Below are 24,257 nucleotides of genomic sequence, written 5' to 3' on the forward strand. Positions count from 1 at the left end.
ATGGACACGTTAACTGACTGCGAAAAGTGCGCACGGTTTGACTCGCTTGAACTAAACTCCGTGTGGGGCGTAATATCGGGACCTTGTAGAGTGACGACTTCGGCAAAGCTAGGGCCTGGTCAAATTGGGTTTTTTGCACGTGCTAATCGAGGATTTATCGAGCTGGTAGGATTGGGTACACCGAAACTTTGGCGCTTTCTAGAACCGGCCAAGCTGGCCGACGTTTTCACTAGGGCCCTCCTTAGCCGTGCGGTGAGACGCGCGGCTACAAAGCAAGACCATGCTGAGGGTGGCTGGGTTCGATTCCCGGTGCCGGTCTAGGCTATTTTCGGATTGGAAATTGTCTCGACTTCCCTGGGCATAAAAGTATCATCGTGCTAGCCTCATGATATACGAATGCAAAAATGGTAACCTGGCTAAGAAACCTCACAGTTAATAACTGTGGAAGTGCTTAATGAAAACTAAGCTGCGAGGCGGCTCTGTCCCAGTGTGGGGAAGTAATGCCAAGAAGAAGAAGAAGCCGAACCAAATAATCCTGCTTTCCTTGTATAGCACAAAAAAAGTGCACTCACTTCCCGAAAATTTGAGATTTTTGTTGTACGTTTACGGTTGCACAACCTTCTTCCTACACGATCCAACTTCTAATAATCCCTCTGCTCCGTCCATCCCCCTCTTTTCTTCGTTTCAAAAGTTTTGCCCTCGTTAAAGTCCGGAGCCAATATTTTTCTTTTTAGTTTGTATAGTCATTACATTGAAGGGTTCTACATGAAAAGATTCACATTTAATATCAAATATTAGCTCATACAAATGGATGGTTGTTGATTGTAATCGGGACGGTAACAATGAGCATTTGGACAGGTCGATGATGAGACCGACGATTTTGTCCGGAACTTCTTTGCGCCTAAGGTTTTTGTGGTTGAGACGATCGAAAGGTTTTCCGTAGTCAATGAATAACAGATAGAGGGACTCATGGAATTCGTTGACTCGCTCCAGGATGATACGAACTTAGTTCCAATTTATAAATGAATAACTTTTATGTGCAACATTTCACCCATTTGTGAAAAATTGTATCACTTCAAAAAAAGGCCATGATTATTCGAAGTACCATTTATTGTTTTTACTATTAAAATCATGTACAGTAATCCATCAAGGACACGATTCTTTCTGTGATGAGATCGGGTTTTTCTGGTTTTCCATGAACCTACAGGTAATCTAAAAACACCTGAAACATTATATTCTTTGTCATCCCTAGTCCAAATCACTACCTGATCCCGCCTTCCTAGACTGATCACTCAAAATTCTCTTCCCGCTCATACACACAAATTCACCAGCTACGCGAAATAATTTGCACACGCGCACTGCAAACATTGAAAAAAAAAAGCAAACATGTACTTTCATATGTGCTCCCCGCGTGCAACTAGAAGCAGCAAATTAAAACCTCATAATTCAGACTGCCAGGTCCAACACCAGTCGTTCCGGGCAGATAAAATACGCGCACCGCGGCCGGTCTAGCCTAGCGGTTGTCCGCTAATCGATCGTTGGTTGCGCAGCAGCGCGGCGGTGTTGGTGAGAGCCCTCCCTAGCAGTGCACGCTACAAGACAGCTGATCGCGCGCGCCCGGCCTAACAGCAACAGCAGCATGGGCGTTGAGAATCGCACGCCGCCGGTAATGATCGCTACCTCGGTTGAGTTCCGCGTCAGACAGTCTTTTGGCGTCGTCGCTGTTTGATCGAACGAGTAGGCACGTGCGGGACTTCTGGGCGAGTAACGAGTTTTTTTTTTTCGTGTGCTAGCGCTTCAATTTGTTTTCCAACGCCAAGGATCGTTGAATTCGACAGTAAGATCTATGGAAAAGGGGAATCCCTTTCATCAGTGACATCACTGCTAGAGAGCCGGGAATTACTTTCCGGATAAATGGTGATCAAACGGTTCATAATTAATGTGAACCTTGGTTAGTATAGAAGTGCTCATAGCGTCGTGAAGCGCATTTGCTCACAACCAGGTGCAACGCGGGCTCATAACTCGAGTGCAGCGGTAAATCGAGGACGACATGTGCGAAACATATCACGCGTGAAGTTCAATAGCAAGGAAACTTGTATTTGGTGTAAGTGTACTTATCTTAATTCAATTCAACTAAACAACTAGAGCAAACAAGGGCTGATACGGCTATCTGCCAAGTGAGTCAACACCTTAAGTCTAGATGCTCTCTCTAAACAAAGAAAGTGCTCCTCCCAGTGTTTGAGTGTGGCTGCCAAAACAAGGCTTAAGAGTCACCAAATCGTGTGTATTTGTGTACGAAACGATATGAATGTTGCAATAACATCGTTAAAATTACTCAAAAACCGTGCAGTCAGCAGCTTGTTAAAATTAATCTCGGCGCAGTGCAACATTACCCACAATTCAACGGAACGTCATCAACCATAGAGCCAACGACGAATTACTACGCCACTGCGGCCAACAGGAAAATGTTGGACACCACCACCGGTAGGAAAAAGAGGTGAGACATTGGGTACTTTTCGTTTGTGAAGGAGGCAACTGCCCTTTATTTTCTGTTTGTTGTTGAAGTGAAAATGCCAACACCAGAGCTGCTGAATGGACACCGTTTTGGAGGTCATGCAAAGAGAGTGTTGTTTAGAGTGATAAAGTACTTAGTGAAATGCTGCAGATGGTAAATGAAAAAGTAACATGAGAAATTACCAATTCAGTTACCAATAATTTAACTAAAACTGTTTTTGAGGTGCATCGATAAAATTTAAAAATTAAACACTGTTTTTGAGGAATCCAATTTTAAAATTACAAACTTTAATGAGTGATTTCCGGTTCAATAGCAACATGGTATGACTTATGATTGAAATTACGTAATTCATAACTAAAAGGAGTGTTTTTTAAGTATATAAAGCAATTGATTTCCTTGCGCTGGAAAAAAATGGAAATGTTTACGTCAGAGTGATATAAAAATATTAAGTTGTTTTAAAATTTTACATTATTTTGGAAATATATAAATTTATATAATCACTCTTCTATTTTTGCTTGCAATTATAAAAATGACAGAAACCTGGTTTGTGTGTTATTAATAAATCGTACAGAGCGCCTGTTTACTTACCCACCACAGGAACCAGCATGGATTCGGTAAATGAAAAGCAGCTAAAAGCTACACAGACCGAATTTTATAAGGCAGAAGGCACCTTACAAGTAATACAAGCAATATCTTCCAGCTAGTGTAAACTTCACTCGTAAACATATTTTATATAAAAAAAATCGAAATAGTTATCTCCACCTAGAGCAGTTGTTGCATTTTGACATCATTTGAGCACAACTATTGAACGCATCGGATAATCGGTTGCACTTTCAATAGAAAACATAGACACAGGATTCTATCCGGGCAAGTTCATGATAATTGTTTTCTTTCTATAGGGGAAATATGCAAATTATCAATCAAATATGAAATAAGTTCCTTATGATTAGCTACGTATCGCTAACTAGAATAACGTCAACTTCGAACTAATCTGTAAGTTCCGCAGAGAACTTTAGTCATGATATTTTTTCACGCTGTTGGTGTCCGTTATTTTTAATTAGCGCTTATTAGCCATCTTTCAGTAGTTCTAGGAAACAGAATATTTATTCCAGAATCTTCCTGAATGTGAAATGGCAGTATGTTTTCTAAATTATTGAAAATTAACTGTCGGAAGATAAGTTGGGACTTATCCATTTAATTCCACCAAAAAATCGTAGTTTCCAAGATACGTATTTTGACCTCAACAGTTAAACCATCTCCAGGGTATCGTACTCAATAAGACTCAAGACGTTTTTCGGTTAAAATCGATGTATGTATCTGTGAAGTTACAATTAAGGCTTCCCCAAAACATAAGCGATTTCAGCGCCGCGACGGTGACAACTAGCTGCCACGACTTTATCGCTGAGTCGCTGCATGCAATGTTCTATAGCTACGCTTCACTACCGACAGCGACAGAATTGATGTCGCCAAGTAAAGTCGCGTGAAGTGCCATCAATGTTATTGTATGGAAAGGTACTAAATCTTCCTGTGTGAGATACTAAATTAAACGGCAAAACATACTTTTGCATATATTCAATAAAGACGGATCCATAAAAAATGAAAAACAATCCGTAAATAACATCTGAATGTTCCATAAAACGCTACCATAAATCCATAACATAGTTCAGGAGATTCCATAAAGCTACAATTTAGCAATTAATAGGAAAATATGTTCCATTAACATGGTCAAGAGAAACAATACAATTCTTGCTATGATATGAACGTATGACAAATGATCCATAAGTAAGTAAGTAATAGGCCTTCATTTCATGCATTATGGATCACGACATTAAAATTTTGGATCATATAAACAAAATTATGGATCATATGACCAAAATTATGGATCCTCATCAGGATAAAAATTGCGCAAATTTGAAATTTTATGGATCAAAATATAGTTTTTATGGATCATAAAATCAATCTATATGGAATCTCCCAAACTATTTTGTGGATTTATGGTAGCGTTTTAAGGAACATTCAGATGTTATTTACGGATCGTTTTTCATTTTTTTATGGATCGTTTTTGCACATTGAACGGTGCAAAGTAAGGGCTGCCAAATTAAACCAAATAAATATTTTTTTTTCATCGAAGATATGCATCGTAGCATGTTGCTGTCCGTCTGACGCCAGCCCATGGAGGCGGCAAAATCATGTATTACTTAATAACAAATAGAAGAATTATTAAAGACACGGAGGTAATTTATACAAATAACATCGATCAGAGCCACGGTGTAAAAAATGGATTATTATCGAAGTTTCATGTACCGATTTTTTTTTTCACAGAAAGGTCACAGGCAAGGTAATCAGAAATTAGATACGGGGTGCTTTAAAATATTTCATCGGCGATTTAAAAAAAAAGTCATTTTTATTGTTTTCTTCTCGACTTGACTTGACTGACTACACATATCTATGGTTGCCACTCCGTGATTGACCAGAATCAGAGAAATTGCACAAAGAATCAACTGAATGATTGACTGGGATTGTTCAAGCATTCTCAGTGTGCAAGTTTCAGTGAATCTTATATTCAAATGATCAATAACGGCGCCGGCCACGTCCTTGTAGTCAGTTAGGAAGACTTATTTACTTATGAATCCTGTACACCTCCGGTGGTGCAAAGGGCCGACTTGAAAGATCTCCATCCTGAGCGTTGCCCGGCTATCGCTTTAACCTGTTGCCAGGTTAGATTTCGGTCGACTTCTTTTATTTCTTTATTGAGGCTTCGCCGCCATGAGATTCTGGGTCTGCCTCTGCTGCGATGTCCCACTGGGTTCCAGTCTAATGCTTGTTTACAGATTTCGTTTCCGCCCCTACGTAGAGTGTGGCCGACCCAGCCCACTACCGATCTCGAATTTCTGTTGCTATCGGCCTCTTGTGACAACGACGATGGAGCTCGTTGTTTGAGATCCAGTTGTGAGGCCACCAGGCCCGAAATATATACCGCAGGCATCTGTTAATGAACACCTGCAGCCGTTGAGTGTTCTCCACTGATACACACCATGTTTCGCTAGCGTATAACCGCACAGATTTCACGTTAGAGTTGAAAATTCGTATTTTGGTGCGTTCACTTATCTGCCTGTTTTTCCAGATATTTCTTAAACTCGCAAAGTCAGCTCTTGCTTTCTTGATCCGTGCGCCTATGTCGATCTTGGTACCGCCGTCTGCCGCCATTTGGCTACCAAGATATTGGAAGCTTTCAACATTCTCCACTGGTTGCCCGGCTACTGTGAAACTGGAAGGAGTCACCGTGTTTACATCCAGCGATTTGGTTTTGTTGACGTTGATGACTAAACCTGCCGAAGAGGAGCGCTCGGTAAGGTCGTTGAGCTTACTCTGAATATCAGAGCGCCGTTGCGCGAGGAGTGCAACATCATCCGCCAATTCGAAGTCATTTAGGCGCTCCATGATTATAGGCTGCCATAACAGCCCGCGGTTTGGTTCACGGTCAATCGCTTTGAGCATCTCGGCTGATATGCGATCGACCCCTGGGGCTTTATTCGATTTCAAGCTTTGGATGGCTGTTTGAATCTCTAGCAGTGATGGAGCTTCGGTATTGACGCGTGTTATACGTCGGATCCTAGGCAGATCATGCCGAGGTGGTGATGGCCTGGCTGGCACTTGAAAAAGTTGTTCGAAGTGCTCGAACCAGCGTTTCAGCTGGTCAGTTGGGTCGGTCAATAACTGATCATTCGCGTCTTTCACAGGCATCGTTGCATTATCTTCGCCCCGCTTAAGCGTCGTGAGATATCGTAGAGGAGGCGAATGTCCCCGGTTGCGGCGGCTCTCTCTCCTTCGTCGGCCAGAGAGTCTGCCCACGCTCGCTTGTCCCGTCGACATGAGCGTTTTACTTCCTTCTCAAGAGCCGCGTATCGTTGACGGGCTAAGACTTTGGCTCTTCTGGTTTTCGATCGCTCTATCGCGGCTTTGGCTTCTCTTCGCTCCTCTATATATCTCCAGGTCTCATCGGTGATCCATTGTTTTCTCTGGGTGCGTAGTTCGCCCAGATTGTTCTCGCTGGTGGTGATGAAGGCATTCTTGATGGCGGTCCATTGGTCTTCCACGCTGCCACCTTCCGGAATATCTGCAGCACGCGTCTCCAGTTCTTCAACGAAGGACCGTTTCACCGTGGCATCTTCCAGTCGGCGTGTGTTGAATCGTCGCCCAACTCTTTCGTCCTGTCGACAAATCCGCGCAATGCGCAGGCGTATTTCGGCGATGAGAAGGTGATGATCAGACGCGATATCGGCACTACGTTTATTCCGTACATCAAGAAGGCTCCGTTTCCATTTTCGGCTGATGCAGATGTGGTCGATTTGATTTTCTGTAAAGCCATCACGGGAGACCCACGTGACCTTGTGAACCGGTCGATGAGGGAAGAGCGATCCCCCAATCACCATGTCGTTATTACCACAAAAATCTGCGAACAGCTCTCCGTTTTCGCTCATTTCTCCGAGACCATGGCGTCCCATAATGCGCTCATGGTTCGAGTTGTCGGATCCGATCTTCGCATTGAAGTCGCCCAAACAGATCTTGATATCACCCTTCGGAATTCTATCTACGACGGCATTGAGTTGATTGTAGAAGTTCTCTTTGTCTTGCAGATCGGCAGCATCGGTTCGGCATAACATTGGATTATAGTAAGGTTTCGGACCCGTGTTCTAAATATGGCAACGATTATCCTTTCACTTATAGGTTCCCACTTCATAACCGCAGAGTGTGCCTGAGCGCTTAGTAGGAAGCCAACTCCGCGATGCCGGGGAGCGTGTTCACCTCGTAAACCAGAGTATAGCAGAACTTGTCCCGACGGCGTTCTGTGTTCTCCAAAGTTTGGCCAACGGACTTCACTCAGTCCCAGGATCTCAAGCTTCATGCGGCGTGCCTCATTGGCAAGTTGTGCCAATTTACCCTGCTGGGCTAGAGTTAAAACGTTCCATGTTCCTATTCGTGTCCGTTGTTTCGCGCTAAGAGTCGTCGCCGTAAAGACAGTCCGTCGCCGTAAAGACATTCTTTCATGGCCCAGGGTTCCCTATCCACCGGGATGGGGCTGCCATCTTAGGTATAGCTTCCGGGGAATAGCATTTCATACTCAGCCGCTGGATGCCATAACAGACGCTGTTGGAGCCGCACCTCCTTGGTGAACAGACGCTCGGTCAGTCGGGTCAAATTTGTTTAAAGTCCCACAGAACACCAGGACTAGGCTAGTGCGCTTTGAGCGGCACACGGTCGCTTTGATAGGGCCTGCTTGGGGACACATGCAGCTTTTTATAGGAGTTCAACAGAGCCCACTGTCGAACCCCACCACATCCTAGGCAGACCCCACACCTCAGTTAGGAAGAGGGAAGGAATATTAGTAGGTGGTTTTTGCTATTTGAAGACCGTGCTTACCTCTGCGTCTCCACAAAAACCACAGGAAGGATTATCAGTTAGTTGGTAGGCATCGTTGGATCTGGATTCACTCTGATAAGCTATACGACAGTGCCATTCTTTATACACAGTAATTTTACCTAACCATGATTCAGTCGCACAAAGTAGAACAAACTAATTACCTGCACACCGAGCAGGAACACGACCAAACGTATATCTATTGATTTACTTCCCGACCGCACGAACTACAACGATACCAGATCGTTCGACGTGTATATGAACCGAGCATGGTCAATAGTCACCATCCATGCCCGATGGCATATGCAAACTGTAAAGGATCGAGTTTTTTACGACCGATCCGACGTGCAGTATTCTGTACTTACTTGCCCTCACTTGACCGGAGCAAAGCGCAATACAAACGCATTATCCGCCGAATATCAAGAAGATATTTTTTTCTCCGGCTCGCGACGAATGATACACGCACTGTACTTACTTTCCCGATGGCTACTGCAAGCTATAGAAGATCGCACTTGTCTCGACCGGATCAAAGCGCAATACCTGAAACACGAGAAATCACGCACTGAACTGATTAACTTTATTACCGTCCGCGCAATGCAGAACACAATGTTTCGGCCGATCGCGCGATCGTTCTGCTGTCCGAAACAAGAGAAATCACGCGCTGAACTCTATTGTTTTCTTCTCGAATATACCGTACAGAAAGTCAATTGATAAACCAGCAATGGATCAATCATTATAATTAATCCTCGATATTGAAAATGTACGAATTTGTAGACTTTTTTGAGTAGAAAACCTGTTTTGAAATAGATCTAAATTTGTGAAAAATATGATTTTATAATTGTTTTGCCTTATTTTCATTTTTTCAGCAATTATCATCTTTTTCCAGTCCAAATATGGTTCTCTATTGAATGTTGTATTCACATTTCTTTCTCCCAACATTCGCACTATGAGACCAGTCCATTGTCAATCTGCCATATTTTAAAGGGTTCATATTTTCCTCTAGATACAGTGTCTTATCATTTGTGGGGCACATACTCTGTACAATAACCTTACCGAATATTGTACGCAGCACATTTTGCTTGAAAACCCCAAAACTGACCTGCTTCTTATAATTATCATGCTTTATGTTCAAAATAGGCTATTAGATGGAGTTATACAGATTTGATTGATTCCATATTTGTGTGGGTCATTCATACTGTTATGAGCAGTAAGCTGGTAAGCTATAAAAAAAATGTTTTTGCACCCAAGTAATAATTATGGTCTTACAATGTTGCTAAGAAACCATTATACATAAGTACAACGATGTTACTAGGGATCATTATCCGATTTCACAAGCATTCCAAGGTGCACTATTTCTTCAACGCATCCAATCATTTCCTGTACATCCTCTTATTTCTATCCGTAACAATGTACTTCTTACTGGTAGTGGACATATCCATTATGTCCTTTCTCATCATCTCAATCTTCAGTGAGACAAAAGTCTCCACGACTACTCTGCAATCGTTTCCTAAGGAGCTTGATTTCATCTGTAAAACCTAGGAGCATATGCATAAGCTCTGCCAAGATGAAGTACATGGTTACATGCAGAGACAGAGATAAGCTTAGTGTTGTTTGTGCTAAGAAAGTAAAGGGGATGTGTTTGAACATAACCAGTTTTAGGTCTAAGTTAGATCTCGTACGATACAGATGAAGAAAAAGAATTCAGATGGAAATGAAATTCGCTTTTTATAATTCCTCAATTCTTCGGGTGGGAAATTACGGACATGAAACGTTAAAAACAGTCTAGGATACATTTAGATTTTTCTAGCGGAAGATGTTGCGTACATTTTGAGGGGTAAATTACAAAAATAGACCCTTTATTGGGTTATCAATTGACATTTTGTACGGTATATTAGAGGAGAAAACAATAAAAAAACACTTTTTTCAAAAAATCGCCGACGAAATGTTTTAAAACACCCCGTACCTCATTTCTAATGACCTGCCTAACTTTGCGTGAAAAAAAATCAGAGGTACATGAAACTTCGATAATAATTCATTTTTTTACACCGTTTACATAATGTACTCTATTATAATCTCTAATAGAAATCAAAACCAATTTTTCTTGTTTTTTTAGTAATGCGCTTCATTTGCTTCTAAAATAAACTAATTCAAAACAAAGATTCTTAAGAATTAGATAAAAGTAATCAACATGTTTTAAATGACTGGGCTTTGTCGAAATTACTAGTAGAGCATTAACTGAAGATCAATGCAGAATGTCCTTCATGGCAGGGGCCCTTACGGGTTTTTAGAAACACTTTTAGAAGCTCCCAACAACATAACATATTTTATCGCAATTAGTCGCAAATTAAGCGAAAGAAATATATAATTTTTCACGCTAATTGAATTTGAAGAAGTCTACAGAATTCCGTGGAAGTTCCGTAGATTTAGTGCAATTCCCGTAGAATGATACCAACAAGATCACGTTGATCCTGCAAACAAAAAAATCGTGGAAATATCAATGATTCCCTTGAAAATTCCATTTCTCGTTTTAATTTTCGGAAGGTATTCCAACAATCATTGGAATAAATTGAAGAGCCGATCCCTGTATCAAAACTCACAAAATAAAGTAATGAAAAAAAAACATTGGAGTCGCCTAATGCGCATATATAGCCTAAATCTGCCTTCAACAGCTAAAAAACCTAGCTTGTTCGGGTAAATTTATTCGTTGGGTCTCCGTTAAAACTAAGAAAATTTTGAAGTGAAAATTCGGAAGGATTTCCCATTAAAATTCAAAGAATTTCACGTTGAAATAGATTTTGTAAATGAAGAAGGGTCGTTTGGCAGAAAGCCCGTTTAGCCGAAGGTCACAAGGCCGAAAGCTGCTTGGCCGAATATGTCGTTCGACCGAACGAACCAATTAATCATTTGGAATAACTCAATTTGCCGAAATGATTGTTTGGCGAAAAAGTCGTCATTTTGCCAAAAAAAAGTCGTTTAGCCGATTAGGTTATTTGCCAGAAAATTCTGTTTGCCTAGAAGAAGACCATTTTCAACTAAATTCTACTAAATAAACTACCGCAGCTATCACTTCATAATTTTGCTTCGCATGGCATTCTCAGATGACACTACAAAGCATCAGGTTTTTATTTCAATGTTTATTTTAGGCGTGCTGTGGAGCTTCGACACCTGAGGAAATACTTTGCGGAATCCTCAAAAGGGAAATTTTTTGAAAAGATCCGCGACATAATTTCTACCAAACGGCATATTACCTTTTAGGACAAACTTTTTTTTGGGTTCAAATGCCAAATTACCGAATGTCTCTTTTGTCTGTATGTTGCTTTGATGACATTTGACATTTTCGGTCAAACCATTTTCGATTTAATAACCGTTTCGAACAAACGTACAATTCGGCCAAATGGAATTTTGCTAAAAGATTTCGGGCTTAACCCTCGATCAACCAAACGTTTTATTTTGCTCAAAATCACTTTTTGCCTTTCTCGTATACAAAGTATACGTAAATTCTATATGTTCGCTCCAAAAACAAACTTTTTATAGGAGGCTCGAAGACCCATAGTGTTATATACCGATCGACTCAGCTCGACGAATTGAGGTGATGTTTGTGTGTGTGTGTATGTGTGTGTATGTGCGCAAAAGTTCGCAAAAAATCTAGCTCATTTTTCAGGCACTTACCCTTAACCGATCGCGATCGCTAAGCTCGCAACAAGTTGCATTCGACGCATAATCCTGTCCCATTGTTTCCTATTGAAAATACTTTTCTTTACTCCTGATACAAGTAAAAAAATCTCGCCCATTTTTCAGGCCCTTACCCTTAACCGATTTGCTCGCAACAAGTTGCATTCGACGCAGAATCCTGTCCCATTGTTTTCTATTAAAATTGGCCGGATCGTACTATGGGTTCAGAAGTTATGGTCAAAATATTTTGTTTTAGACAACGAGTGGAAAAGTTTCGCCCATTTTTCAGGTACTTACCCTTAACCGATTTGCTCGCAACAAGTTGCGTTTGATGCAAAACCCTGTCCCTTTTATTCCTATTGAAAATTGGCCGGACCGAACAATGGGAGAAGAAGTAATGGCCAAAATATCTTTTGCCTTTCTTGTATACAAAGTACGTAAAGGCTGTATATTCGCTCCAAAAACTAATTTTTTATAGAAAGCTCGGAGACCCACAGTGTTTTATACCAATCGACTCAGTTCGACGAATTGCAGTGATGTCTGTGTGTATGTATGTGCGCAAAAATTGTCACTCATTTTTCGGGCACTTCTTTAACCGATTTACTTGCAACAAGTTGCATTCGTCGCGGAATCCTGTCCCATTGCTTTCTATTGAAAATTGTCCAGCTCGGACTATGGGCTCAGAAGCTGTGGCCAAAATACAATTGTTTATGTCAATTAATCGAATTCCAAACTCACTCATTTATCAGGCACTTGTATTCAACCGATTTACTCGCAACAAGTTGCATCTGACGCAAAATCCTGTCCGATTGTTTCCTATTGAAAATTGTCTAGCTTGGACTATGGACTCTCAGGAACCTTGGTCAAAATATATTGTTTGCAAAATTGGACAGCTAGAGCAATGGGATCAGAAGTTATGGCAAAAATACATTCGTCTCTTTGAACGAGAAAGGCGTCATCACCGCTAGGTGGATTAATCTGGGTTTTGCTTTCTAAAACTGATCTGAACACGTTTTGAACAATAAAAAAATCGTATATACTTGAATTTCACATTTTGATTTTTTAGATTTTTGTTTTGCAAGTTTTTCATTCGATGAAGAAAATTCTCGAATGTATTCATCTTCTTTGATTTTTCAACATATTAAGAGTTTGAAAATTCTCATTCAATGCTGCATCATTACAAATTATAAATTTTGGGTGTTTATTTTCCGTGTGAGAATTTGGAGAATTATTTACGAGTGTATCATTAACCTCTATGACCTCCCATTTAATAAACTTAATTGTGGAAAATGCCAAACTACAAATATTTCACTATACGAACAAAAAACACGGAGGAACAAAAATAACTTTCAATAATTTTTCATAAATGTGTAGAATTTGGAAAAAGTAATTTCAAACCACATGTATTGAAATTTACATTATTGATCGACATGAAAAACATTTCGAAATCTGAACAATTGAAAATTTTGTAAAAAAAAGTAATCAAAGTACCCTGGTCTAAAGGCAGTTTTGGGCTTTAGAGGGTTAATGTGTTGTTCGGCATTCGAACAAACGGCTTTTCGCCGAGTGACTTTCGGCAAAACGACGAGAAGGACCGAAAGCACAAGGCCGAAAGGTGGTTAATCGAATATGTCATTTGGCCGAACAAATTATTAGGTCGAAACCTATCTGGTCGGAAGTATCATCTAGCCGAAATAACAGGTCATGGACATACGACCGAACAGGTCATTTGGTCGAAAAAGTCGTTTAGTCAAATAGAGCGTTTGACCAAAAACACCGTTTGGTGAAATTGTATTTAATTGAATGAGGACCGGTTTTATCATATTCTTAAAAGATGAATTAGCCCAATAAATTGAACACTTAGTTCAGCTACTTACATCTTCATCATCTTAAACAAAACTATTATGCTTAATAATCATACGATTTTGAACTTACGATTAATCTTAGTACTCTCAAGTTCAACAGCTCAGCGGTTCAGCGTCGCAAAAAGTGTTATCAGATTCCATTCACTCACTGTTCGAAGCGAGTCTTGTTTTATTTGCATCATTGCAATCTACTCTTCGATGCTTCTGATTAACATTGATAACGACCGACAGCACTATTCAAGCTCACTGAAGGATGCCGGTTGTCGAATTCTTTACGTAAAAGATATGTGTGCAGTAAAAAAAATCTCTTTGTTGAAACTAAAAGACTAACCGCTTCCTCTTATTCATTCACTGATGGAGTGCTCATCTGCAAATCTGATTCTCAGACTGACCTTTGCCCGGCTGCCAGTTACAACCAGCAGACGTTTCCGTTCACACTGTACGGTTGAACCCGGGTTTGACCCAAAATTAAATCTCACTGTGACGACGAGTACGTAGAGTCAACTATTTTTCTTGCTTTGCTTCTGCCTCAGTGAGTTTGTCAAACTACGTTGCTTACGATATGGGCAGCAAAAAAAACATTCCAGAAGCCAGCGTAAACGTTTTATTGCTTTTGTGTTTCCATTCATACCTCGTAGGCTTCTCATTCAAGCCAGAATGATGGCGATGATGATGCCGCGTTATCCGAAGGAGTCTTAATTGCATGCTAAATGATTGATTATAGTACCCTAAGAGAAAATTACTTAACCTTTGTCCAACTGTAGAGAGGGGCTCACTTACCGATACGCCGAAACCCGGTTTAACACTGAAACAGAGGTGGAGAAAACAACCATAAGTGATAGCGATCGTTAATAGTTTCATGATTCGTCTCTTAAACGTGACTCGGCCAGCCCAAATTGGTATGACATTAAGGGCAAGGTTGAAAAAGCACTTTATTCTTCGAATGAATGTACTGGAAATTAATGACTAATACATTGCATAAGCAGAAATGTAGGCAGACAACATTCACCTTAAGAGATTAAACTTTGGACCCTTACGCAGAGCAGTATCTGGCTATCAACATCTGCAATATAGTTGCACGGGAACCCCTTTTAGGCGCAAAGTCCACGATCTTCATTGACGTCAGCGTTCGTCAAGTACATCCACATTTTACAAGCATATAGGGAAACATCTCGACATCTGACAAGATATTTAATCAGGTACTTACACATTCTTTTAGCATACGCACTATGGGTGGAGCTTAAAAGCAAATGTCAACATAAAAAAATCCCCGTAATAAAATGGTGATTTTTGTGTTAAGTGTTTACTAAAGAAATATTGCTAGTGAATTTTTACGAATGAGATGAAAGTCCCTATAGATATATAAGCAATTTTTGTACAATTTTGAATATTATTTTCAAATAACTATAAAAAAGAATATATAAAATTAGTTGATAAAGTTATTGATAACATAAATATATGAAATGATTTGTGCTCAAATCGTAGTTTTATTCAAGTTTGATAATAATTACAAACAAATATGTAAACGTGATGTTGATAATGCTACGATCATCCCAATAAAAATCTTGAAAACAAACTTTGCAATGTTTGCGTCTGACCGGTAAACATTTGCTTTCAAACCCCTCATCAAACCAAGTTTTCTGCGAGGCTTTCCTAGAATTTATACCAATTCGTTTTACCACTGTGGTACACAATTTATTCCACAAGTATCGATTGCATTTGCATGGTTGTTGGTGCATTATACGCGATTTCTGCTTTTGCGAGTGTCTCACTCTACGGTACGCAATCAAAACGAATCAACTGCACGAGAGATCCAGTTTTGATTGCTTCTAATTTGCAAAAACTATTGCTTGCATGCGGCAGGTACCGATCAACAACAAGTTCAGCTGAACCCTCTTTTGCCCCGCTAGGTTTCACTTCACTTCGCAGTGGCAGCTGCTTTTTGATGTTAGTATTACACGTTGTAATTTATTGCCACCCTCTGTTGACTCCTACGCAAAATATGAACTATTTGCTGACGTCAGTAGAGCAATTTATTCAAAATAATCCATATTGTCGCTATTACACTGAGATAACATTCTAATGGTAAATATGATATGGTTCGATGAATACTACCTTGGTGATTGGTTTCAATCCTCCAATCAGAGTATTAGAAAGTGAAGGCTGCAAATATGCTTCATTAGAAGCTGGCGTCAATGCGACAGTAAAAGAAATTCAAGACGCTTGGTAACAAACAAGTGCTGAGCAAGCCCAAGCCCAAGAACTGTTATAGACAGTTTATTGATAACAGTTTTGTAACAGTAATTCACATATCTGTATATTTTATGATATTTAGTTTCATTTCAAATCATATATGTGATTTTTGAATTCTGCTTGAAATTTGGAATCGACGACCGTACATTAACTTGAAATATTATTTCAATTATGCATATTGAAATAACATCTTCAAAAAACGTAACAAACTTATCAATTGCCAAGAAGTTTAAATTTCCTCTCAAACTAAAATAGAATCCAGTGCAAGAAGACATTTAAAATAAATCGATAGAAATCAAGCCATGTATGTGACACTGAAGACGAAGTACGTGTATCTTTCGAGATACTAATGGTTTGGTAGTTATGAATGTAATCATTTAAGCCAAATTCATCTTCTAGGCCATTCATTTTCTATGATATCTCTAAATCCAATACTGCCAATGCCATTGAAAACCCCACGGCCGTTAAAAAATAGTAACAATGTTCATGACACATAAAACACAGATTTTCATCGCTGTACGTGCAAACGGCTGTTATCCCCAGGTGAGCTGGATGCTAATCTGATGTGCGATAACGAGTGTGAACCATCTGGTCAATCCGGTCGAAACATCGTTCTAAGCGTATTAAAATAATTTCCATGATGAATAAAATAACGAATTTTCATTATTGTACATTGGTGGTGGCTCTGTATGCTACCCGCCACCGGCAGAGGAAAACTTTTCCCAGGGGAGTCTACCTTGCCTCCCGTGTCCCGTTTCGATGAGCTGCATTTTGCATGGTGAAGGCCGGTGTTTTGGTGCACTCAAAAATTTATTCACATAAGCGGCCGGGGGAGTTCATTGCCAACATATAAAAACTAGCGAATTTTGCCAACTTTCGCAGTAACTCTATCAACTCGTATATCTGCTCCTCATACGAGGCCATCCTCCCTCAAATTGCTGTTGGACGTGTGTTGTCGTTGCTGGGCAAACGTCCAACCAAACTAGGCTAAGAGCTGTGCGATTATAAATTTTCCATAACGTCCGCTGAACTCAGCGCTGAGTTTGTTACCTGCATGACCGAGTGTTTCCTCTCTGGGCAAAACAAGCTACCCTAAACCCAAACCTAATCGAAAGATAGCGGTGATATTTTGATGCAGGATGACGGTTCTACAATGGTTCCAATGAGTACGGAAACCGATGCATCGTGATTTTCCAGAAAGCGAAAGTCAGGTTGCCAATCGGGTTTTCTGAATTGCGTCGCCCTACTTATGTACCGCGTCTGCCTGCCACTAACCAGTCGGACTTGCAACATGCAGCACAGCTAGTCCCTGGAGCATCGGAACGAACCGGTAGCTAATCTGCAGCACCATAATACCGCTCAATGACCAAGTCCAAGTGCAAACGAGTGCACAACAAAAAAGTGAAACACGTTCTAAGTGCTGACCCTTGCTCGGCCCTACGTTGATGACGTGACAACAACACAGAGGAATAGTTTGGAGCAATGAGAAACGAAATTTGAAATGTTGATTGAGTAATGTAAAATATTTAAAATAAAACGATTTTTGAGCATTTATCCATATTGATTTATAGAGATGTTTAGAATGTCCTTAGTGATTATTAACGTCAGTACTTGTCGGAGGTTTTGAAACGTTTTTCTAAATGTCTTCATCAACTAGCTTCATCATAAATATGTTGTTACTTTACGAAGATGGAGTCATTCGACAATTTTATTTATTTTTTCCACTTTCAGGAAGTACTAGAACTTCCGTTACAGGTCAGTCAGTTCAAAGATTTTATACGGCATCCGACTACTGTACAGCCAACTAGCAGCATTATTGCCTCCCGAACACACTGGTTTTAATGAAATTTATTTTAGTTACATACTCTCGCTTGACACCGAAACTTGAATTAATGCTGCAAGTAACCAACCAGTAGAGAAGAACTGTGTGCAGTGCAGATAGCGCCAGTTGTTTAGCAGTCATACAGTGGATGTTGTTCCTCTCTATGCAATATACTAATGTTAGGGTGATCCAACAAATCTTATTTTAATCGCTAATTTTCGAACGGTTCAGTTCTTTTTTGGCCTCAACAGATTTTTTCCTTCTATTCCTTTTATTACATAACACGATGAATCATCTAAAATCATCCATTTCTGTGCACCCTAACATGTCATACATGCCATGGGAGAAAACACCGTTGTTGATGTTTTTGTGCATAATGAGTATCGAGGACCGGCAGCGCAGTAGCGGCCGCGATGTACTGATGAGGTTATGGTCAAACGCATGCATGCTGGCTGCCGCCGTTGGTCAGCTGTTGTCATGCTATACGAAACCGAGCGCGCACTTTTGACTCGGGGAATTTGCTGCGGGTCGTAAACAACGCCGCGCCGGTTTGTTCGTTGAAGCGGCACCTTGGTATGGCACACGATTACCTATGCCAGTCATATAAAGTTTAATCGTTCTTTGTGTCTTGAATTGACGAACAGATTTAACGTCTTACATTGTTTCAATTTCCCATCCCGTTTCAATTGCCGAGAAGCTCAAATTGTGTAATTATCATTTCCATTACACTTTCCACGACGGGATTGGACAGTACTGGCCATCCATGATTCTGTCTATTTTTAGTTTGTTTAATCGTGCCTATCATAGCTGGTATTAATCTTTTCATATTAGTCTTTACTGGACCAGTATAAGCTATCAATTGTGGTTATTATTTAATTCCTTAATCATATCTAGATATTATCTACCAATCAAAAATTAGCTAAATTTCAATACCTTTTATAGCCGATGCAAATAACCATTTTAGAATGTTTTTTCCCAACTTATTAAAAATATAAAAATGAAAATACCTGATTTTGTTTCAAACATCTTTCTCATCTTGACTCAAAATATTTGAACTATTATTTCAGCCATGTATTTTAATCATGTAGCTTTATATATGCCTCGTTTTCATGCATGCAAAGTCCTATGATACCTATTAAGATGTTGGAAACTATGAAATCCATTTAAAATGAGTTTCTTTATAGTTATATGTGACAAACCAAACAATTATGTTAACATTTAGTACAAAAATAGTTCTTCTTTGTGTCAATTACATCCCTAACTGGAGCAGCTTAGTTTCCATTTAGATACTTCAACAGTTATTATTACCGTACTGAAGCCGAGAAAATTTCTTACCCCGCCACATATGGCATGGTCTTGCTTTACTCGCATATCTTACCGCTAGGCTAATGAAGACCCCACAAAAATATGCTTTAAAAGAAAGGTTCCAATTATGTGTTGCTTCGATGTTGAAATAAGTGCCTTTAAAAATGTGAGTCTCATAGAAGTCATTATTATCTTAGATTTATATACTACTTGTTGCGCCCAATTTGGTTCCTTTCCAATAATTTATCAGATCTGGTGTACATTGCACTATGATCACGTAGGGCACGTTCCAGTGCTCGTACTGGACATTAATAATACCTCTGTGAGAATCGGTCAGCTGGAAATTAACAGGCGACGAGTACTCACAAGTTCGTCATTTAACGTTTGAATTTGCATTCCAAAAAGTTGCTATTTTAGGAGTATAAACTAACTGCCGTTTCTGTAACTGAATATACTCCCTTACTAGATGGAGATCCTAGATGCTCTGTTCAGGTTCCTTCATACTAATACAGTAATATCCCGATTTTATCACCCCCTTGGTGAATTTCGGGGTGATAAAATAGGAAATGGGACAAAATCAGAAACTTTTTTATTTTCAATTTTTTAATTCATTTCACAAGCATGAATCAGTTTATGCCTTGTAAAGGTCAAATGCGTGAACGGTACGCGTTTTTTCTTGTCGAGAAGGCTTGAAAAATCCTTGAAAGGTACTCAGAAATGATTTATAATAAATCACAGGCGGTGAAATTTATTTATTTCATGAAAATTATTGTTGTTTGGGGTATGATTTACAAAAAAAGCTGATTTATCAACCTAGCGGTGTTGGTGCCTTCCTCGTGCAAAAAAACACTAAAAATATGAGTGAGTGTTTTTTAGCGTGTTTTGCACATAGAAAATAGTATAGTAAGTTTTGATCCCATTGTCCAATCAGGCAAATTTTCAATATCAAACAATGGGACACGATTCCCCGTCGAATGGAACTTATTGCGAGTGGTTCGGCCAATGCTAAGTTCCAAAAACTGTGTCTACAAAATTTTGTACAACTGATATACAACACTATGGGTCTCCGGGTCTTCTATCAAAAGTTTAGTTTTGGAGTGATCATATAGCCTTTAAGTATACTTAGTATACAATAAAGGCAATAAAAAGAACGACGGTTGAAAAAGGGGGTAGACAGAATCGGGGGTAGACAAAATCGGGGAGTAACCAAATCGGGTCGATACTGTATCAAAATTCAACCTCTCTTACATGATATCCAACCTTAATATATAGTCCCTTCAATAACGAGTAAGGAATGGTTCACTGTACCCGGGCAGAGGCCATGAACAGAATAACAAAACGTGATATGGACTTGATTGACATAAGAGATAAAAGAACAGGCAACAATATCAAAAATTTACACCGAAATATCATTTAAATATCAAGATATAATATGGATAAGAACAAACTAATGGCACATGATATTGATCACTTATTACAAATAACATAACTTGATCTCCTCATGATATTTTAGTGAAAATATTGATATTGTCGTCTGATCTTTCATCTCTTATATCAATCATGTCCATATCTCATTTTGCTATCTTATCAACATTTGATATTATTGAGCTATTTTCGTCTACTCGGGTAGCTATTCAAACGACTTTTCGTTAAAGAACGAACAATTAACGTTACTATTTATATTTGTACCAGTTGATTGAGTTCCACTTCCATATATTCTGAAACTTCTGGTCTTTGTGTTGTTTTTGCTATGCTATTGCTTTAACAAACGGTTATAAAAAAGTAACAACTTTGAGAGACAAATTACAGAACTTGTTCACTTCACTAGGTGTTCCGAGACTCCCGGAGGAACAATAGATGGTCACCAGAGGTCAAAGAGTGATGCTTGCATTGATTTTACTCTGGCATTGTTACAACAAACGGGCTTGAAAAAGTGGCAGCTTTCTGGGACAAATTACTAAAATTGACCGGTTTACCAATAGGCGGCCTCCAGGAATCGAGCAAGCGTCACTTAGCATCGATTTTTCTGTCATACTGGGATTACGAAAGATGATGAAAATTTGCACCCCATGGAGCTAAATTGTCCTCCTTCCTAATGCACTTATCGTCGTGAACAATTTTGTTGAAGGTTTTATCATTCAAAATGGAAAAGATCCGGTGATACATCATCACGAATATAGGAGTTCTGGAGTAATACCAAGAGTACCAATGCTAAACTTTTTGGGGTGTTGCAATATTCAAAGCAGGCGTTGCAATACTTATTTTTGCGCTTCCGTACTTTTGACGGGTAGTGTACATTACGAATAATAAATATAATATACAAGTTGACTCGGCAGACGTTCTGCATAACCGGTGTGGTAACTAAAAAACCTACTTAAATCACCGAGTAGTGATACTGCCTTTCTCGCATTTAGCCAAGACACCAACCTTATATGGCGCTTATAAAGTTCGATTCCATATTCTTAATAACTTTTAAACGTAGTGGTCGATCGTTATCAAATTCAATAGGGATCAACAAGGCCTTCTTCCTCTGTCAAATGCAACTTGTTGCGAGAAAATCGGTTATGAATTACTGTATGAAAAAGTGGCTAATGTTTTTCGGTTTCCGTGTGCACACACACACACACACACATACACACGGACAGACAGACATTTGTTCAGTTCGACGAGCTGAGTCGATTGGTATATAACATCATGGGTCTCCAAGACTTCTATAAAAAGTTCGATTTTGGAGTGAAATGATAGCCTTTCGGTACAACTTTGTTGTACGAGAAAGGCAAAACCGGAGTTTCAATACTTCAATACTTTTCTATGAGATTTGATGTTGCTATAAAAGAAATATTTTCATATGAGAATAAATCCTTAAATTATTCAGAAAATTTGCGCCAACACACTTTTACTCAAACCATGTTCAGTTTTTTCAAACATGCCGTCAAAACAGGAAGGATCATGGGAAAAGTACAGTGTTAAAGGATTTCAAGTAAACCGCATTCAAAGGTGATGTGAAGGCCAAAGTCACGAAGCAACTCATCAATAGGATCAGAAGCATCATCCTGAAATGGCCGCCGTCCAACGGTCATGTGATACCTGCAAGATTAAACTACGCCACACGGCGGACCACGAACCATGTGCTTTTATTCATTAATCTAAGCTTAAAGACTAAAGGCAACTCTTTATATAACGTATATCATATTGAACTGTACTTCTTTTCATTCATTTATGTAGGGGGAAAGACGGCTTTGGCAGGTTTTGTCCTATTATTGGCAGGGGGGTTTTTATCGACCAAATTTTATGAAATTTTGCCACAATATTCTTTGATATGCAAAGAATGTTCAAGCCAAATTTGAGCCTAATCAGTCATAAAAAACCTCCCTGCCAATAATAGAACAAAACCTGCCAAAGCCGTCATTCCCCCTACCTATATACGAATTCTTTAGTTCACAACAATTATTTAAAACTACCGCCGCGCCGTCGGGGGTGACAATGGGTCTGGGGGGGTCGGATAACAAAATCGTTCAAAAAGGTCTCTTATATTTTAGTTTTCTTGCCCTCAGATACAATCAATCTATACTACATTAGAGTGGGGCGCAGTTGTATGGAAAAACGCAAACTTCGTCCGATCAATTGAGATCAAAGTTTTTCTGAATCGTTTTGGGACCCCAATAAACTGTGCAAAATATGGGCTCGATTGGTTGCAACCTCGCATGCCGCATCGCGTTTTAAATTTACATGGAGATTAGTATGGGAAAACGTACTTTTTGACATTTTTGTTCTTATCGGCTTCAATTTATCACCAATCACGTGACTCAATACGTTAGCATATAGTCTGGAAGATGCCGAAAGACTTTGCCGAAGAAGGTACGTAGCTGGAAGGTCTACAAAAAATGTTATTACGTTTTGAAAATTAATTGTTTAAACCATATGCAAGAAATCAATGTTTCTGCCAGCACTACCGGACAACCTATGGTTATCGAAGGGCAAAACCCATGTTCCTTCTTATCGGATTTTTTTCTTTGTGAAATAATTCCGGATAGCTCCCATTAGCTCTAAAGCCCTATAAGATCAATTATTTTGAAATAACACTCAGTTAAATTATTGGTCCACGTAGTACGGCAGTGCTGGTAGAATAAACGATTTTTTGCATATGGTTTGAACACTCAATGTTCGAAGCGTTATAACTTTTTTCGTGGACGTTCCAGCAACGTGCCTTCTTCAGGAAAGTTTTTCGGCATCCTTTGGGTTATACTTCAACGCAATGTGCCACTTGGTTTACGATGAACTGAATCCTCTGTAGTAGAAATGCAAAAATATACGTTCTCCCATACTAAATTCCATACAAACTTCAAACGCGATGCGGAAAGCGAGGAAGCAACCAATCGGTCCCAAATTCTGCACAGTCGTTCAGGATCCAGAATGGTTTCGAAAAACCATTGATTTGAAAAAATGACCATGACGCCCCACTCTAATACTACATGGATTCTAAGTAGTTGAAACAGTGACCCATTCTCACCCCCATTTGACCCCGACGTCACGACGATACTAATATGAATGTGAAGCAAATTTTTCCGATAAAAGTTCGCAAGAAATTGTTAATTCCCGCGTTAAAGACAAACACGACAAAGCCCACCTCACCTCGCGTTTTTGACGGCACAAATGTCAAACATAGTCAATCACCACATCTGAAAATTATTTTTCCTTGCATACTACAACGGAGCAAAGATTAAAAAAATGGTTTTCAATGTTGCCTGTCGCTTGCTATTGAGGTTTTGTGCCCTGAAAACAATGGCTTCCAGACGCGATGCACCTGAAATCTAGACCAACATTTGAAAAGGGCGTAACAGCCAAAATTATTTCCTTCTGGTTCTTTGTCCACATATATAGCTTCATATGTAGACGAAGAATCAGAAAGAATAAATTTTGGCTGTTACGCCCTTTTCAAATGTTGGTCTAGAAATATCAGTTTTTGTTCAGGGAGTGAGTACGCTCAGGGTTCATTATTGACCATCACATAATGCAATGGATCAGGGATGGCATTGGGCTTCTATTCCTTAGACGCTTTAGTTTAAAAAAGCAATGGTTATTTTCTTTCGTATGTTTGTATGTTTAGACCTCCCCTGGAGATCGTTTTAGTGGCCATGAAATTTGAATAATTTTGAGAACTTTCGCGAGATCCGGGTGATTAGTTCTGTTTTGTTGGAAAGTAAATCATTCAGTGCGCGATGGCTCAATGTCTTTAAGACTAATCGTTTTTTTATCAATGTTGGTTAGAGGGATGAATACATAAATGAAATAAATGCACTACCTATGACGACATATCTGTAACTGCATTGACTTTTTTATATTGATAACCGAACTTTTGTGTGTTTGAACCCCCTGGAGATCTTTTCATTGGCCATATAAATAATTT

At 39.4% G+C, this 24,257-nt stretch overlaps 1 protein-coding gene across 2 annotated transcripts in view; it reads left to right on the forward strand.

Moving 5' to 3' along the window:
- Positions 1–1,684: 1,684 nt before the first annotated feature.
- The window catches only part of LOC134209794 (calcium release-activated calcium channel protein 1), a 123,407-nt gene continuing 100,834 nt past the window's right edge, over positions 1,685–24,257 (forward strand). Inside the window, exon 1 of one of the 2 annotated variants that reach the window (XM_062685824.1) lies at positions 1,685–2,497. In XM_062685824.1, the coding sequence (XP_062541808.1) occupies positions 2,466–2,497 (32 nt within the window). In that variant the 5' untranslated portion in view covers positions 1,685–2,465. Of the gene's footprint in view, positions 2,498–2,536; positions 2,669–24,257 lie in introns of those variants that run through there. The other variant, XM_062685823.1, reaches the window with a different exon arrangement.

Source organism: Armigeres subalbatus, chromosome 2, assembly GCF_024139115.2.
Source record: "Armigeres subalbatus isolate Guangzhou_Male chromosome 2, GZ_Asu_2, whole genome shotgun sequence".
Taxonomy (NCBI): Eukaryota; Metazoa; Arthropoda; class Insecta; order Diptera; family Culicidae; genus Armigeres; species Armigeres subalbatus.